The 19,647-nt window shown below is 37.8% G+C and overlaps 2 protein-coding genes across 4 annotated transcripts in view; both read left to right on the forward strand.

Annotated features, from left to right (window-relative positions):
* HemK2 (HemK methyltransferase 2) overlaps window positions 1–19,647 on the forward strand; it is a gene marked incomplete in the record, with an annotated part of 278,137 nt that overhangs the window by 2,017 nt on the left and 256,473 nt on the right.
* On the forward strand, window positions 11,483–19,425 carry LOC109031224 (uncharacterized). Of its 3 annotated transcripts, none has more exons than XM_019042626.2 (4): window positions 11,483–11,756; window positions 13,974–14,115; window positions 14,517–14,639; window positions 16,159–19,425. In XM_019042626.2, exons 2-4 carry the CDS (start codon window positions 14,011–14,013, stop codon window positions 16,972–16,974), a joined length of 1,044 nt encoding a protein of 347 aa, XP_018898171.1. In that variant the 5' UTR covers window positions 11,483–11,756; window positions 13,974–14,010; the 3' UTR covers window positions 16,975–19,425. The 3 variants fall into 3 exon arrangements, with proteins under 3 accessions (XP_018898171.1, XP_018898168.1, XP_072155269.1); XM_019042623.2 differs by having other exon boundaries at window positions 11,485–11,756; window positions 16,153–19,425; XM_072299168.1 differs by lacking the exon at window positions 11,483–11,756 and adding an exon at window positions 11,791–11,853 and having other exon boundaries at window positions 16,153–19,425.

Genomic DNA, 19,647 nt, shown 5'->3' on the forward strand with positions numbered 1-19,647 from the left:
TTGTGAGCTAGACTAGAGCCGCAATTTCTAATTTCCATCAGTGTTCCCATAGTGTTCCCTCAGTGCTGCCGTTCTCGCTCAGCCCAAGATTCCGTGATTCGGAACTATTTTATTCCGATTATTTTCAAATATTCCGGGAAAAAGTTCCGAGATCGGCCAGGAATTAATTCCGATTCCTGACGCGGGATTTTCAAATGGTTTACCCGTTTTATAAGACGGCCACCCCTTAAAATCACTGTCAGGGCGTCATGAATATTAAATGAACAGTTCTCAACTGGTTTGGACGTAATTATGACGCCCTGACAGTGATTTTAAGGGGCGGCTGTCCTATAAAACAGTTAAATCGTTTGAAAAGCCCGCATTAAGGAATGGGAATTAATTGTAATTAATAATTAATTAATTGACATATAATTGACCATCTCCCCGGAATGAAAACTCTGCTTATTTTATTTTTATATAAATTGAAGATTACCTAAACATTAGAGATGTAAAAATAACACATTTAAATGGATCAGCCCATTTACTTGAAGCTTTTCTTTTTTAGGAACATATAGGTTTTCCCAGCAGAAAAATATTTGCTGCTTAATAAATTTTCAGAGCACTTTTTTTTTTTCATTTATGCTACATCAACTTTTGAAATTTTTAGCTTTGAACTTGTTTTCTTCAGAGTCATTGCAATGCATGTGTAGTGTGTTGTATAGAAGCTCGACTGACACTTCCGTTTAGGAAAGGAATTTTTTGGTTTTAATGCATAAATTGGCTTTAATTTTCTAATAATTTATTTTCTTACTTGAAAATAACAAACAAATATAGAAAAAGGACAAGGAGAAAAATAAGTACGGCTTGGACAAAAATAGACAAGAAATCACTGATAGTTAACTATTTACTTAAAAAAACTACTTAGTAACAAGCACCAAAACATGATGTGAACAGTTGTTCAGTTCATTTCATTATTTTCATATTTTGATTTTCTTTCTTGAGGTTATAGGTTTGGTAGAAAACCGCGGGAAGATGGATACGACACTCGAGAAAATTCTAGAAAACAGAATCCCCATTTCCAGAATGATCATTGCGAGAAAATGTCCAGATTAATCTCAATACCTCCGATGAAAATATTAAAAATTCCTACAAAAATGGCCTAAATTCCGGGAAAAATCCGAAAAAAGGCAAAAATTTCGGGAAAAATCCGAAAAAAGGCAAAAATTCCGGGTAAAATCCGAAAAAACGCAAAAATTCCGGGATATTCCGAGAATTACAAAGATTCCGGGAAAAATTCCGAGAAACTTCAAAAGTTCCGAAATTCGGAATTAATTCCGGGAAACGGCAGCACTGTGTTCCCTAGAGTACCTATGCTGAGAGAGTATGGCCACTGGGGTTACCCAGTGGCCATAGGGGCGGAGCCCTTAGGACCCAAAAATGGCGGACGCCATAAATTAATGTAATGCAAAATGACTCAAAATGTAGTTTTCTTTGCTTATCGTAACGAGAAATTTACTCAAATGCACTATTGCGACATCTTTACATAATTTTAAGGCTAATCGTGTGCAATTTTTGAGAAAAATTATCCTAGATGTAGTAAGGTTGGCAGCCTGTGCGGTTGGTGATAACCGTCAAAAGTTGGCAATGACCCCCCTCCCATCCACAAAAACTAAAACAAAGCACCGCCATTTTGGGTCCTGAGCCTCTCCATGGGGCCCAGTGGCCATACTCCTTGGGTACAACTCTACTCTAAACGCCTGAAGGTAGGTCCAAAGGCACGGGTATCAAAAGTAAAAGTAAAAGTAAAAGTAGAGTACCTATATATTCATCCATGGCCATGCTGATCGCTGAACCGGGCTGAATCTATCCGACTCATATCCGATTGCGCATAGAACAATACACACGGGCCTCCCGCCTTCCGCGTAACAAGAGGGTACCGCTAAACTAGTTCTAGAAACCGCCGCGCCACCACAGCGCCGCCTACCGTAAATAACACATCCGCCAACACCCGTTCACATTCTCCCCCTCAAATATTCGAATGTCCTCCCCTATTTCTTCCTCTAAACCTTCACCCTCACTATTTTCTACGAACAATGCGTCAATCACCAAAAGCATAAAACCCGGGGAACGCCTCTTCCTAAGCGAAAAGTCACCATCACAAAGGCTCTTCGTTCGATCAGCTCACTCCGGATCATCAAACTTCAAGAGTCCATAGAAAAATTTGACGCCTACGATTTTGATGAAACTTTTTCTGAGCACTCCCAGCATACCTAAGGATAGATTAAAATGAAAATCGTCGTGTAGAAAAGTTTCCTTCTACCGGAAAAGTCCCCATCAGATAGGCTCTTCGTTCGATCAGCTCACTCCGGATCATCAAACTTCAAGAGTCCATAAAAAAATTTGACGCCTACGATTTTGATGAAACTTTTTTGGGGCACTCCTAGCATACCTAAGGATAGATTAAAATGAAAATCGTCGTGTAGAAAAGTTTCCTTCTACCGGAAAAGTCCCCATCAGATAGGCTCTTCGTTCGATCAGTTCACTCCGGATCATCAAACTTCAAGAGTCCATAAAAAAAATTTGACGCCTACGATTTTGATGAAACTTTTTCTGAGCCCTCCCAGCATACCTAAGGATAGATTAAAATGAAAATCGTCGTGTAGAAAAGTTTCCTTCTACCGGAAAAGTCCCCATCAGATAGGCTCTACGTTCGATCAGCTCACTCCGGATCATCAAACTTCAAGAGTCCATAAAAAAAATTTGACGCCTACGATTTTGATGAAACTTTTTGGGGCACTCCTAGCATACCTAAGGATAGATTAAAATAAAAATCGTCGTGTAGAAAAGTTTCCTTCTACCGGAAAAGTCCCCATCAGATAGGCTCTTCGTTCGATCAGTTCACTCCGGATCATCAAACTTCAAGAGTCCATAAAAAAAATTTGACGCCTACGATTTTGATGAAACTTTTTCTGAGCCCTCCCAGTATACCTAAAGATAGATTAAAATAAAAATCGTCGTGTAGAAAAGTTTCCTTCTACCGGAAAAGTCCCCATCAGATAGGCTCTTCGTTCGATCAGCTCACTCCGGATCATCAAACTTCAAGAGTCCATAAAAAAAATTTGACGCCTACGATTTTGATGAAACTTTTTCTGAGCCCTCCCAGCATACCTAAGGATAGATTAAAATGAAAATCGTCGTGTAGAAAAGTTTCCTTCTACCGGAAAAGTCCCCATCAGATAGGCTCTTCGTTCGATCAGTTCACTCCGGATCATCAAACTTCAAGAGTCCATAAAAAAAATTTGACGCCTACGATTTTGATGAAACTTTTTATGGGCACTCCTAGCATACCTAAGGATAGATTAAAATGAAAATCGTCGTGTAGAAAAGTTTCCTTCTACCGGAAAAGTCCCCATCAGATAGGCTCTTCGTTCGATCAGCTCACTCCGGATCATCAAACTTCAAGAGTCCATAAAAAAAATTTGACGCCTACGATTTTGATGAAACTTTTTCTGAGCCCTCCCAGCATACCTAAGGATAGATTAAAATGAAAATCGTCGTGTAGAAAAGTTTCCTTCTACCGGAAAAGTCCCCATCAGATAGGCTCTTCGTTCGATCAGCTCACTCCGGATCATCAAACTTCAAGAGTCCATAAAAAAAATTTGACGCCTACGATTTTGATGAAACTTTTTAGGGGCACTCCTAGCATACCTAAGGATAGATGAAAATGAAAATCGTCGTGTAGAAAAGTTTCCTTCTACCGGAAAAGTCCCCATCAGATAGGCTCTACGTTCGATCAGCTCACTCCCGATCATCAAACTTCAAGAGTCCATAAAAAAAATTTGACGCCTACGATTTTGATGAGACATTTTCCAGGGACTTACTGCATCCCTACGTATCCAATAATGTCAAAATTTTCGCGGCGAAAATTCCCCTTCTCCCGGAAAAGCCCCCATCAGACCGGCTATTCGTTCGATGCATTCCCTGTTCACTTCGGATCGTCGATTTTCAAGAGCCGATAAAAAAAAATTGACGCGTACGATTGAGATGAGACATTTTCTAGGCACCCACTGCATCTCTAGGTATTGGGATATTTCAAAATTTCCGTAGCGAAAATTCCTCTTCTCCCGGAAAAGTCCCCATCAGAATACCCTTCCGAACCCCGATTTCGCTCTCGATCGGTAGATTTCAAAAGCTCTAAAAAAATTTTTGAAACATACAAATTCGACGAAACTTTTTCGGAGCCTTTCTAGCATACCTAGGAATGGATTAAAATGAAAATCGTGAGGGAGAAAATTTTCTCACTCCCGGAAAAACCCCCATCAGATTGCCCTTCCGATCCCAAATATCGCTCCCGATCGGTAAGTTTCACAAGCTCGTAAAATTTTTTCGAAACATACAAATTGGATGAAACTTCTTCGGAGCCCTTCTAGCATACCTAGGAATGGATTTGGATTTAAATGAAAATTCCTACTACCGGAAAAATCACCTCTTCAGATTACCTATTCCTCTCATTCACGAATTTTTTCGGTAGGTCTGCCTTCTAGAGGCTCCAGGAACGCCTTCCAAAATTATTGATGCAACCACCACGACTGTTAAGTAAGCGAAAACTTTCTAATAGAATCAGAATCTTATAAGATTTTCTCCACCCAAGAATCCCCTTCAAAAAAGAATGATGCACCACGCGCGTCTTGCATGACAAGTGACAACGATAGCTCCTCAGATGAGGAGTCTTTTGGAAGCATAATATTATGGTCTGTTAAGAACAATAGGAATTCAAACTTTATTTTATGTCTTCTCTTCTCATTTCCCGCATTGACAGAGGCGGAATTTTTCGGAAAGCATGACGCTCCCTGCACAATGCTCTGAGGATAATGTAGATTGGACACTACAATTTGCGTCTGTATCTTGCACCATTTTTGAAGGTTCCTATCCATAATATATCTGAGAAATTACTTTTCCCATTTCTGCCAACTTGCGAATTATCTGAAGAATCTGAAACATTCAATTGAGCACATCTGCAGGGGCTCTTAGCATCGTTTATGATGGAATGAAAAAAATCCTTCTTCACTTGACTAGGTCCGACTCGTTTCTATGTTCGTTCAAATTTCCTTTTTTGCCACACTGCTGGAAAAGATTTAGGAGACAGATTTTCGGGCTCACTGAGAATGAGGTCATCTTTCCGAACTGATAGTACGGGATCAGAATGAAAAAAGTCAATGACTAGGAGGAGGCTTCATACACTTCCAAAGAAACAGTACCGTCTTTGTTGTACAAGTATATTCCTTAACGAACATTCATAGTCGAAGGCCACATTCCATTCCCTCTTGTTTTTACGCATTGTGCCGGGCGCGTCATCCTTTCCAAAAAAGAGCCTCCCAAAAAGTGGCCCCTTTTTTGAAACTCGGGGATTTCATTCGTATGTGGCTGAAATGAAACCTTATGGTGAGACAAGCCTCCAGTAAAAATTTTAGCTTGAGTATACGTCTAGTTTCCGAGATACAGCGTTGCAAAGTTTGCATATTTAAGCTTTAAAAATTCGCATATTTTCAAGTATCTTACTTTCGAAAACACCTCCATCGGACATTTTATGATATTTTGTGACATTTAACCAACAGTTAGTCTTATTATTGAATGCATACATCTATTGATACAATAATACTGCTAATTCTCTTGATACAACGTTGCAAAGTTTACACCAGAGACCTATAAAAAATGCTCATTTTGGTTAGTTTTTTTGTAAAAAGACGAACTTACTGATCACCAAAATATATGTTTATGGGGTTTAGGTGTAATTTTATGATAAGATACGTCTTCCATATAGGCCTTACCGCGAGCGTAAGCACAGATTCAATGATACAGCGTTGCAAAGTTTATTTATTTGAGCTTTAAAAATGTTTATATTTTGAAGTTCCGCGTTTAAAGAGCGATTTTCGTGGATCATGTTTTCGAATTCGAGGAGTAAAATCTTCCCACGTGTCATTTGTAGATGTACGTTCGAATAAACAGGGATACTTTGATTGGTGGTGGTGCAGCGTTGCCAAGCTAACAACGTTAAACTCTTGAAATTATTATTTATGGTAGTTAAAGATGACGTCTATGAATGTAATACCTGATATCAAGGCAAAATATCGAGGGTTGGTGTCAGTTCCGAGTGACAATTGGTATTGGCAAAAATACTATGATCAAGTTTATTAATACATCTTTTAAAACGATAAATAAATGAGAAATTAAAATAAGGAATCCTCTAAGAATTGATATTTGGTTTTTGTTTTTTATAACTTTGCTTTACTTTTTTCATTTTTATTTTATTTTTATTTTATTTTCTTTACATGTTTAATGTTTTTACATTTTTTAAATAACAATTATAATTTTTATTATTTTTTTCTTCATTTTTTTTTCATTTTTTATAATTATTTTTTTTTGCAAGAATTTATCACATAACGGTACAAGTTCTGCCTGCAAATCTATGGACAATGTCTTGACACTCTTGACACTGTCGCTAATCTTAAACTTAATTAACATTAAGAAAAAAAAAGAAAAAACAAATAAATGATTAAACGAACACTAAAGGAACAAGAACGGATGCAATGGATGAACGCATTATTTTTTCAAGGCGTAATAAATGTATTCTCTAGATCAAGATTAATTTATACTTAAAAAAACTCGAAATATTCCGTATTCTATGTTTATTTTTTAATTTTTCTTAACAAAAGGTCGAATTGGCAACTATGGCGAGGCAGAATTTGTTGGATTTTGAAAGAAACGCTGATGATGAGTATTCCATTAAGCATGACAAAGTCTCTTGAATTTGATTTTGAAATCAGATTAGTATTTTTGGAAGTATCCTAATTTTAAAATTATTTTATGTATAAATGTTGAAGGAAAATAAACAAATAGGCAACAGTGTAATTTTTTATACCAATTGTCATCTAGTTCTAACTAGAGTCCTAACATTTTGCTTTAAAATACCGAGACATGTTTGATCGAAGTTTTTTTTTTAATAAAAAAACACTAGAAAAGACATGTTCAGAGGTATAAGATGTAAACTTTGCAACAAATTGAATTTCCTAAAATTTTGTATCTCGTAACCACCCTGGGCAAGGTTAGTATTTTTCCGCAGACTTGGAACCGATATTAGAGTTTTGCAGGAGAGGCAGAACTCGATTTTTCTTATGATGAGAATTAAGAGTTGACCCTGGTGTAAAGATAGAGGTGAGAAAATAAATTTTAGGACAAACAGCAAGAGAGTCTCGAAGTTATTTTTTAACTAAGAATTTACGGTGTAAGTAGAGACGGGAAGGAAGTGAATAATTTATATAGGATGTTACATTTTAAACATTAAAAAACTTACTTTCAAGGGGAAGTATTAAATATTCCCATAGGAATAGGAAAAAAGACCGTGAGTTGTCACGAATAAAGCGAGACAGAGATATTATTCTCGAATAGTTGAAAGGGATGAACGAAAAAATACGTTCAATATAGTATGTAGGCTTTACAAATGATCCTTAAGAACAGTTGTCACGAAAATCGTGTGAGACTGATACAGTAACTCGTATTGAAGAAGCGGCAGTCACGAAGTAAATCGAGGACGATACATTTCAAAGAACCGATTGGAGGGTGGATTAGGCCTACTGGGGAAACCACCATAAAAAAAAACGCGCCGAGACCTCAACCCCTATGGTGGTGTGGAATCGAGGTTGAAACAGTATGAAGGCTTTACAAATGATCTTTAAAAACAGTTGTCAGGAAAATCGTGTGAGACTGATACAGTAACTCGTATTGAAGAAGCGGCAGTCACGAAGTAAATCGAGGACGATACATTTCAAAGAACCGATTGGAGGGTGGATTAGGCCTACTGGGGAAACCACCATAAAAAAAAAAAAAAAAAACGCGCCGAGACCTCAACCCCTATGGTGGTGTGGAATCGAGGTTGAAAAACATTCATATTGGCTTCAGGGTGATCCAAAAGCCCCTTCCATCCCCTCTAAGTTTTTACCTAATTGAGGTGATAGTACCTAAAAAAGGTAAAAGATAAAGAAAATCTGGGAGATGTTTCTAAGTGAAAGGGAGCTACTTTTTGGCGCACCTAAAATTTTCAGGGAGGCCCCTTGTGGGATCAACGGACCCCAACTGTTTTTTCCAAATGCGAAGACTTTCCTTGTAATACGTCCTTCGGAAGAGCATGAAAAAAAACTTTTCTCGCAAACCCGAAGTCGATATTTTAAACCAGTTCAAAATGGTTGCCGGTTAAAGTTTAAGATCATTGAATATTTAGCCCCCGTGTTCATGGGTTGCCGCAAAAATCTGTATTCGGGGATACTTAGAGATGAGAAAAACGAATTCGGTGTTACGTTTTAGAAAAAACGGAATTTTCCAAATTGGAGCAGGTTGAAGTTCAAAATGGCTGAAAATTGCCATCCCGGTATTTTGCTGAAAGATTTGCCTGAAACATGGAATGTAAAAGGGTGTTTGGGCATTAGATTAAGAAATTTAAAGTTAGATTTAAAAAGAAGAAGAAAATCGGGCGTTTTTAAGTTTAACCAGCCGCCCTTTTGAAAATTCCGTTTTTTTTTTCAAAAAAATGTAACGCCGAATTCGCGTCTTATATCGAAGTAACCCTGAATACGGATTTTTGCGGAAACCCATTAAGGAACACCGGGTCTCAATCTTTGACGATTTTAAACTTTAAGCGGCCGCCATTTTGAACTGGTATAAAATATCGACTTCGGGTTTGCGAGAACAGTTTTTTTTCATGCTCCTCCGAAGGACGTAATAAAAGGGGCGAGTCTTCCCATTTGGAAAAAAAACATTTGGGGTCCGTTGATCCTACATGGGGGCCTCCCTGAAAATTTTAGGTGCGCCATAAAGTGGCTCCCTTTTACCTAGAAACATCCCCCAGAATTCAAACATTTACCTCAATTAGGTATAAACTTGGAAGAGGTGGAAGGGACGTTTGAATCACCCTGTATATCATGGTGAATGTAGCAGATAGTATCACCTAAAATTGAGATAATGTAGCCAAAACTGTTGGTGGTTAGAAATTGCAAATAGGCGAAGGCATCCTGAAGGAAAAGAATGGAAAATTACTCAACCAGTTCAGGAGAGAACGATTAATAAAACAGTCTTTCAGAAGAATGATTCAACCAAAATCTCTCATCAAAATTGTAGGCGTTAATTTTTTTATGGACTCTTGAAGTTTCATGATCCGGAGTAAACTCATCGAACGAAGAGCCGATCTGATGGGCGCTTTTCCGGTAGAAGGGGAATTTTCTCCCCGACAATTTTGACATTATTCGATATCTAGGGATGCAGTAAGTCCCTGGAAAATGTCTCATCAAAGTTCTAGGCGTCAAATTTTTTTTATGGACTCTTGAAGTTTGATGATCCGGAGTGAGCTGATCGAACGAAGAGCCTATCTGATGGGGACTTTTCCGGTAGAAGGAAACTTTTCTACACGACGATTTTCATTTTAATCTATCCTTAGGTATGCTGGGAGTGCTCAGAAAAAGTTTCATCAAAATCGTAGGCGTCAAATTTTTTTATGGACTCTTGAAGTTTGATGATCCGGAGTGAGCTGATCGAACGAAGAGCCTATCTGATGGGGACTTTTCCGGTAGAAGGAAACTTTTCTACACGACGATTTTCATTTTAATCTATCCTTAGGTATGCTGGGAGGGCTCAGAAAAAGTTTCATCAAAATCGTAGGCGTCAAATTTTTTTTATGGACTCTTGAAGTTTGATGATCCGGAGTGAACTCATCGAACGAAGAGCCTATCTGATGGGGACTTTTCCGGTAGAAGGAAACTTTTCTACACGACGATTTTCATTTTAATCTATCCTTAGGTATGCTGGGAGGGCTCAGAAAAAGTTTCATCAAAATCGTAGGCGTCAAATTTTTTTTATGGACTCTTGAAGTTTGATGATCCGGAGTGAACTCATCGAACGAAGAGCCTATCTGATGGGGACTTTTCCGGTAGAAGGAAACTTTTCGACACGACGATTTTCATTTTAATCTATCCTTAGGTATGCTAGGAGTGCCTGTAAAAAGTTTCATCAAAATCGTAGGCGTCAAATTTTTTTTATGGACTCTTGAAGTTTGATGATCCGGAGTGAACTCATCGAACGAAGAGCCTATCTGATGGGGACTTTTCCGGTAGAAGGAAACTTTTCGACACGACGATTTTCATTTTAATCTATCCTTAGGTATGCTAGGAGTGCCTCAGAAAAAGTTTCATCAAAATCGTAGGCGTCAAATTTTTTTTATGGACTCTTGAAGTTTGATGATCCGGAGTGAACTGATCGAACGAAGAGCCTATCTGATGGGGACTTTTCCGGTAGAAGGAAACTTTTCTACACGACGATTTTTCATTTTAATCTATCCTTAGGTATGCTAGGAGTGCCTCAGAAAAAGTTTCATCAAAATCGTAGGCGTCAAATTTTTTTTATGGACTCTTGAAGTTTGATGATCCGGAGTGAACTGATCGAACGAAGAGCCTATCTGATGGGGACTTTTCCGGTAGAAGGAAACTTTTCTACACGACGATTTTCATTTTAATCTATCCTTAGGTATGCTAGGAGGGCTCAGAAAAAGTTTCATCAAAATCGTAGGCGTCAAATTTTTTTTATGGACTCTTGAAGTTTGATGATCCGGAGTGAGCTGATCGAACGAAGAGCCTATCTGATGGGGACTTTTCCGGTAGAAGGAAACTTTTCTACACGACGATTTTCATTTTAATCTATCCTTAGGTATGCTGGGAGGGCTCAGAAAAAGTTTCATCAAAATCGTAGGCGTCAAATTTTTTTTATGGACTCTTGAAGTTTGATGATCCGGAGTGAGCTGATCGAACGAAGAGCCTATCTGATGGGGACTTTTCCGGTAGAAGGAAACTTTTCTACACGACGATTTTCATTTTAATCTATCCTTAGGTATGCTGGGAGGGCTCAGAAAAAGTTTCATCAAAATCGTAGGCGTCAAATTTTTTTTATGGACTCTTGAAGTTTGATGATCCGGAGTGAGCTGATCGAACGAAGAGCCTATCTGATGGGGACTTTTCCGGTAGAAGGAAACTTTTCTACACGACGATTTTCATTTTAATCTATCCTTAGGTATGCTGGGAGGGCTCAGAAAAAGTTTCATCAAAATCGTAGGCGTCAAATTACTATGGACTCTTGAAGTTTGATGATCCGGAGTGAGCTGATCGAACGAAGAGCCTTTGTGATGGTGACTTTTCGCTTAGGAAGAGGCGTTCCCCGGGTTTTATGCTTTTGGTGATTGACGCATTGTTCGTAGAAAATAGTGAGGGTGAAGGTTTAGAGGAAGAAATAGGGGAGGACATTCGAATATTTGAGGGGGAGAATGTGAACGGGTGTTGGCGGATGTGTTATTTACGGTAGGCGGCGCTGTGGTGGCGCGGCGGTTTCTAGAACTAGTTTAGCGGTACCCTCTTGTTACGCGGAAGGCGGGAGGCCCGTGTGTATTGTTCTATGCGCAATCGGATATGAGTCGGATAGATTCAGCCCGGTCAGAGCCGAGACAAACCCCCAATATTTTTGTTGTGATTGATAATTACATATCATTTCTGTGGTATTTATCGACTTTTCTCTGGCTTTTCTCAGTTTGCTACGGATTCGCTTCTCCCTCTTTTGCCTCTTTATATTTCTTCAAAAGTGTTAGCCCATCAGTTTTCTTGCTGCATGTATAATATACTTTTCGACCTATTGACCAGCTTTCATCATTCAAGTTCATTGAAAATGTACACATCTCAAACATTTCGCCTGTAAGTATTTTCTGAAATTTTACGCCAATATCTTACTAATTTTGGCACTCCTTAACATGATCACTATCCATCAACCCGATTCAACCACTATGACAAAGTATCTATCTCCTATGTTTTTCTCAACTCCATCATTTGTTGTCTGAATAGTTTCTCTAGCTGACTACGGGAGAACAGGTTGTCTGGTGTCCAACTTTCTTTTTTCCTCTCTTTTCGTTTTCGCCCCGAAAGTCTGTTATCATCTCTTATTTAAATTAATGCATTTGGCCCTTACTACAATTACATTCCTCAGTTGGTCCTTAATCATCGGGGGGAGGGGGGGGATTGTTGAGGTAAATAAAATTGTCTTATCAGTAGACGCCTAATTCTTATCACCGCAATCGTTAACTAGAGTACTCTATCGTTACCTATACAGATGCCCTACACCAAGCTTGATTCCTTTGTTCTACTTAATGTCTTGAGAGATTAAATTGCCCTTTAACTTTATCACTTGTCACTGCAAGCTCATTCTTCTTTTTATCATCTTGGATGCTGTATTAATGACGCATTAGAGTGACGACTCTACTCAGATCCAAGTAGCAATTAATCATAGCATTATTTTACCTTCTACCTATATAGCACTTTCAGAATGACAGTAAATAAAAACTTAGGTGTTTTAAACATGGCAGGTTTATTCTACTGCCTGTTTTGGTCCTTTCCATTTTTCTACGGCGGACCTGCAAGAGGTACTTCAGGGGGATCAGCTCGACAACCTTTAGGCGAACTGCTGTCAGGTGTTACTTACTCTCCTCTACTGCAGGAGAGAGACATGTTTTTGCAGCATAGTAGCGAGGGGGTTGGACCACTGGTCCGGCTGGGGGTCATTCCGTCAGTGGCACTTGCATGTAATTTTCATAAGACGATATAACTTACATATGGATGTATATCTGTCAAATGGAACTATGTGCAATAAGACATGAGCCCTGAGATGCATTAGAACATGCATAACAGGGCTCACGCCATAATGCACATAGTTTTGTTTGATAGAAATACGTTTATAAGTAACACAAAACTATTTAAGTACGCTATGTTTACATGCAAGTAGGTCATTTTTGAACCCACCAACTTTCTTTGGGTTTTTAAATTGTTTTTTGAAGAAAAATAAATTTTCAAAAGCTTATAAAATTTATTGGACCATTAAAATAAACGTTTACTTAGTTTCTGTAGTCATAGAATTTTTGGTACCAACTTTCGTTCTGACTCAAGATATATTTGTTTTTTTTTTCATTTTTCTCAATCAAATTGGGTTTTTTTCAAGCACCTTTCATGTCTTTATTTGCAACTGGCGGGCTGACCCTACGAGTGGGGTTATTCTGCCAATTGTTTTTTCAAAAAATTCAACATGAGGAGGAAATTAGTATCAAAGTGTCCAATTTTTTTTCTGAACATAGTTGAGACCCTCAGATCACTTATAAGATTCAACAAAGTTCATTTATCAATTAGAAAATTAAGGAAAATCATGAAACAAAAATGTGGCGTACTAACCCCATCCTACCCTACTTATTAAAGCACAAGCTCAAGACCTTGTTCTGAACTTCCAAGCAATGAATGCAAGTAAGTCATTAGTGCAAAGCAACCATCCTCCACTTAAATGTAAAGTTGCATCAAGCACCTCCCGAAAGTGCACTTCACTTTTGAAACCCTCAAAACTTCATTTAATACCTTAGTTTTTTGGTTTAATTATAATTAGTAACTGGATATTTGAAGAATCATTGTATCAATTGGATCAATCAAACTGTTGTTTTGCAACCTAGTGAGTGACAAGAGTCCTTTTACGATCACATTCTCTATAAGTATTCAACTTATCGATGGTGAAACTACCAGACCATGTATCTCGTTTGCTGTGTTTCAAAATCTCCCCTCCTATTTTATTTTTTTTTAAATGAAAACAAATAAATATCATTCCTGGAAATTTTCACAGAGTTTTCTTGGTGCAGAGAAAAAGAATCACGGAAGATTTCAAGAGCTCTCATTAATTAGTTTTTCATTTTAAAAATGAAGTATGATAGGAAGTTTACAATGTGGCAAACCGAGATACGTGATCTGGTAGTTTCACTGTCGATATCTGTATTTTTGGAGTCCGCTCCCCAAAAGTCTGTTAAAAATCACATTCAGGTAGCTTGTTAATTTTTTACTTTTTCTGAAATTTCTTTCAAGTGAGCTCTGGGTTTGTGTTTACAGGAAAATTTCTGCTGAGCATGCACTTTGAATTGATACCATGAGCATTCGAAGGAGGAAAATTGCATTACTAAATCCAGAGGAGCCTTCCAATGGTAGCACAAGGAAAGAAAATGACGGTGGAAATCCCACTTCATTTTTGCAGGTAGTTTTTACTAATAAATTTCATAAGAGTGAATACCCAAACCAGATGTACAGAAAGTCATCATGCATGGCCTGAAACAATGTGTGAGCTTCAGAGGGAATTATTAAATGGAAAATTTTAGTTGTTTTCTCTTTCTGTTTGGGAGGAATGAAAGAAAAATTAGAAAAACACAGTGATTTTTGAAATTCTTCTCTTGGTAAGTACTTATTTACTTTTGATATTTTTCCTGGGTGGGGAATTTTCCATGATGGCCGGTCTCAATTTTCTCTAAGTTTTTTTACTTAGTTTTTTGGAGAGTCTTGCCTCAGTTCATTTATTATGAAAAAGTTTACAAATTTTTGAACAGATTTAAGATAATTACATCTGAGCTGATTTTTCAGATTTTATTTTACTTTTTCCAGGAAAGTATCGATCCTTCAGATATGCCACCTGGAAATTTTCTCAAATTAGAATGGAACGCACAGAATTCTCCTGTCGAATCAGGTTCTGTTATTCTCCAAGAATCCGTCGAACTTGATACAAGGGTAAGTTCTTGTTAGCTTTCCTTCATTTGGATCAGGTTCAACAACTTTTTCAATCAACCTGCATCAAGTTGAACTCAGGAAGAGATAGATAAGGAAGAAGGAGAATTTTCAGACAACATGTTTTTGGTTCCCATCATCAAAACTCAACAATTCAATGAAGAAACAGTTATGCTCTGCTTTGCAAACCCAGAGCATGGCCCATCCCATCTCCCTGATGAGAGACCATGACCTGAGCCTAACCCCTCCAGGTGACACATCAAGAGTGCACAAGATCCGAGACTGGCTCTCTCGCCCCCCTCCCCCCCCCCTTTATATTCTTCAGTCTTTCCACGTATACCTCTCAGATCCATTCTTGGATATGGAGAGTCCCAAGCCGTCCTATCACTCCTACAAGCGATTAGATTTGCTAACCAATTTTTATGACGTTTGGGAAATCTTTTTTTCCCACAAATTTTGATTCAGCTTGCAATATTGATGGAAATTACGTTTAATTTTAAAATGGTATTTCCGCAAGTTATTGTATCACAGAGCTTCTTTTCTTATTCGTTTTTGTAAAGCTCTGAATAAATTTGTGAATTTCATGGTACCATAACTTAGTAATATACTCTCTTATAATAATTATATATATTTTCATTAGGATTAGGTATAAGCTAAATCTTAATCCACGGAAATGAAGAAGGATTTTGCAAATATTGGGTAAATTTTTTCGAGCCAAGAGACAGAGTGCAAAAGATGGCTATCAGGGCAGACTAAGTGAACCCGATGGAGATAATACAGCTGGGTATTCAGTTTTGAAGTAGCAGGTCTTCACTTAAATCAGAAGCAACAGTTCTCTGTGTGCCCAAAAATTACCTTTTTTGTATTTACTGTGCCTGATTTGAATTGCCTAGACGATAGACAACTTTGATTCAGCTGATTATTCATCTAAGAATGAATTACTGGCTGTAAAGATCAACCCTTGTCTAATCCATCTTCCCCTACTTATCAGTCTTTAATCAATTCAAGTAACAGTATCTTTCACTGAACCTAATGCAGTGTGGTCAATATTCAGTCCCTAGAATAATACGCACCATAAGAGCACTGAAAAACCATCTTTGTTCCCATGTTAGAAATCCCCTCCTGCCTTTGTTTTGTCTACAGCACCAAGTTTTGAAGTCAAAATGGTTGCAAGTTTCCTCTGTCTCTACCCAGTGGCTCTTGTCCTCCTTACTGTCTCAAATTCCTTGCGGAGTTCGCTTAAAAAAGTGACCCTACACAATGTTACAAGATAAAAGTGAAGTTACCTTTTTGATCAGGTATTATTCTATGCTCAGTCTAAGTATTTGTCTGAATTGGAATGCATAGGGCCAAAAGCAAGAAACTATCTTGACTCAATATAGGGACAACATAAGTGCCATTAATTTTCCTACGTACTTAAATAGATACTTTTATCAATCAGCGAGAAAAGTTTCTTCATTTTTGCACAATATAGTTAAATTGATCAACTCCTTTCTATCAATAATCGTTTTCTCAGTTACAGGAGGAAGCACAACTGCAAACACAAACTCAAGAGGTGATCATTGTGACAGGTGAAAAAGATGGAGTGCCTGAAGATGATGACAACAACTTATATATGAATTACTCGATGCTGACAGACCAGCTCATTTCCGGGCATTTCCTCACTGGCGCTACTGCAGAAGAAGTTTTCAATGGCGAGCCGTCACGGTCAAAAGGAGTGATCTCTGACATCCTATGCGATAAATTTAAGTGCCATCATTGTAATCTAAGCTTCCTGTCCCACCAGTTCTACAAAAATCACTTGAAAAAGTGCATAATGCGTCGCACTGATACCACAAGCAATAACAATTTTTCCCATGTCGAGATGGATAATGAGTCAAAAGCCACAAAGCGCAAACGGGCGAAGAAACAGCCCTTGCCACAAGCTAGTCTACCTACAGAGCACCTAGTAGATGGCCTCTGCAATAGTGACAGTGACAGCAGTGATGATTACATGAACATAGAAGATGCCATTAGGTCGAAGGAAGGCATGAAGTTCAAGTGTGATTCCTGTAAATGCGTGTTCTCATTGTTCAATGAAATGAAAGATCACCTATGTTTCCGGAACACGCAGCACCAGTGTGATCTATGTATGAAAAAGTGCCCAACAAAGGCAGCGTTCTACGACCACCTGGAACGATCTCACAAAATCCAAATCAGCAGTGTGCTGGCAGCCCCGCCCTCTCAGACATTTCCTGTTTTAGGGAAAGTGTTTCCAGTCAAAAATCTTGACGGCCCTGTAAGAACTGGTAGAGTAAGCAATAGAGTTGTCTATGCGGGCGTTTTAAACTCAGGATGAATTGAACTAGGGACATCCAAAAAATTTCCTACTCATTCACAACTCTCGGCATTTTTACAGAAGCGTACTGAAGAAACTAAATTTTACACAATGAGCTTTTGACCAGAGGATCCCAATTATTAGATTATTCAATTGTCTACTTATCAAATTGATACCTTTCATAAGCTGGCATCGTTTGATAATACCTGAGTTGTTTTTTTGTTTAATATTTCAATATGAAATACTACCCAGAGTACCTAGGAGTTTCTTGTTATTAAAATGGGTTAATTTTACATGTTGGTAACGGAAATGTTTTTTAATAAAGATATATGTGGCTCATACACACAGTCAGTAGCAGAAACTGATATGTCCACAAATGAAGCTTCTAGGCCTAAATTTTGTTGGCTCCAATCTGCCACAAGTTGCGAAAACTGTCCTCTAAATTTGACTGAAGGTCAGGAAGTTTTTGTTCCAAACTTAATCACTGCGCAACTTGAGCTTTCTTACAGCTTGCTTGAGCCATTCTTAGTTCTTCAACAGTGCAAGCTGTTAATTAGCAATTGAATATCTAAGTCGCTATTCTAGCTGCATCTTTCAGCCGTACATGAATTGGCCAACGCAATTTCAGCTCTGCTCTTTTATGAACTGGAGTTAGTTTTTTGTGGAATGTTATAACTAGAATCTGAAAAAATGTCTCCAAAATATTTCATCAATATCTAAGATCACAACCAAGATATCTAATTTCCAAGATTTCTAGGACAATTAGTTTATGACATGGTTTGATAGTCACTTTTCATATACTGGAAGATTATTGTCCACAATATTTCTATGTCTTTAACAAACTCATTTCCTCCTATTGACAAAATAAGTTCTGTGAAGAAAGCTGGTGCTTTTGATTCATTTTCCATGGAATCTGCTCCTTTTTCCTTCCTTAAATACAGAGGGGTGTGAAGTTTTCATACATGAATTTATCATCGCAGATTTCACAATGTAACCTTTTATTTGGACAAATGGACTATATTTTGCAATTGTGAACTTTAATTTCTGGCTCATCCGAATAAACACGTACGTGCATGAGGGAACTAATGGTACATACGTTGTTTCTAAACTAAGCCAGAAATGGTAGTTCTTAATTGCAAAATGTAGTCTATTTTTAAACCATATCACCCTAACTACATTTCACATTGCTTAACTTCCCCTCCAGCAGGCTGATTATTGACATTTTGTGTTTGTTGGGTTGTCATAGATGACATAGGTTAAATGGCAGAACGTGATTGGTCGGCTACATCTCATCACTGCTTCATCAGGTGGAATGGATGACAAACTGTTAGAAACTCAAGAGGTGCATTTAGCATGTCGTGCATTCCACCTGGCAAAGGCAAGACAAAGCAGCGATAAGACATAGCCGACCAATCATGTTCTGCCATTTAATCTATGTCATCTATGACTGCCCGACACACAAAATTTCAACAATCAGCCCCCTGGTTTTATTTGGTCACAGGAAAATGTCTAGAGATTGGCCATGAATTTTCTCTGCCCAATTAAAAATATGTGCAACCTCAAAATTTCAAAGCAGAAATCTGTTTTGTTTTCTCATGAAGCAGTTTAACAGGAGAGGGTATCAATGTAGTTAGGATGATTCAGTTTAATCCCGCCCCTTTGATCCTTCCTCCTTCTCTAGTTATCTTTAAGCAGACTGAGGCCTCTTTCTTTCTATCATACCTATATATTCCAAGGTATTCTCGTTGTTTCTGTAATAGGCTCAAGCTTCCTCCTTGTTAAGAGAAAGCAATTCGAGAGTTGTGAATATTAATTTTGTTCCTTAATATTTGCAATTGCAAATATTGCAGTTATCTTTATATTTTCTGTTTCTTTTTCTTCTCCTTTGAAAGAGCAGTTACGCTTCATGAAGGTATGGTTTTTTCTCCCAAGTTGAAACCCAATATTTAAAAATCAAATAGTCATTTTTTCTTTCGTTTTTCACAGAGTTTGATTTCTTTTTTACAAATGGACCGCGTTAAACAGAAAGGAACCAAGCCACATCAGCTATTGCCAAATTTAACCGGGCAACTTAATTTTTTACATGAAAACAGTTGTGCGGATTTTTGTGCAAATTTCAGTGGATTTTCTCCATAGTACGAAGCAAATTCCTTAAAAATTTCAAAGGAGTTCACACAAACGTTCTCTCGTAAAAAATTAAATTACCCGGTTAAATTTGGCAATAGCTGATGTGGCTTGGTCCCTTTCTGTCAAATGCGGTCCAAATGAGACTCGAAAATTAACTCTAGCAAGAGTGTACTACTATCTTCTTTGAAATAAATTCCTTTTTTGTTTATTCTGGCATTGTTATCTAAGTGTTTATACAGAGTATATATGTAACTTTAAATTTTTTTGATTATCTATTCTTCTCATGATGTAGGTTGCATTTTTGTGATCTTTTTTACAAGTATATAAATAACTATTGTAATTATATTTACACACTCATTTTTATTTCATGACTAACATTGGTTCCTTTACATCAAAGGTATAACTGCAAAAACGTGCACCTTGCTTGCAGTGTTTCAAACTCTCCGCTCTCTTCATACTGTATCAAATGGAAGGAATTAACAACATTGCTTGGAATTTTTGAAGAGCATTCTTCACACTGAGGTGAAAAATCAAGAACTTTTTGTTGAGTTTTTTTTTCCGTTCAAA

This window comes from Bemisia tabaci, chromosome 4, assembly GCF_918797505.1.
Source record: "Bemisia tabaci chromosome 4, PGI_BMITA_v3".
In the NCBI taxonomy this organism is placed as follows: Eukaryota; Metazoa; Arthropoda; class Insecta; order Hemiptera; family Aleyrodidae; genus Bemisia; species Bemisia tabaci.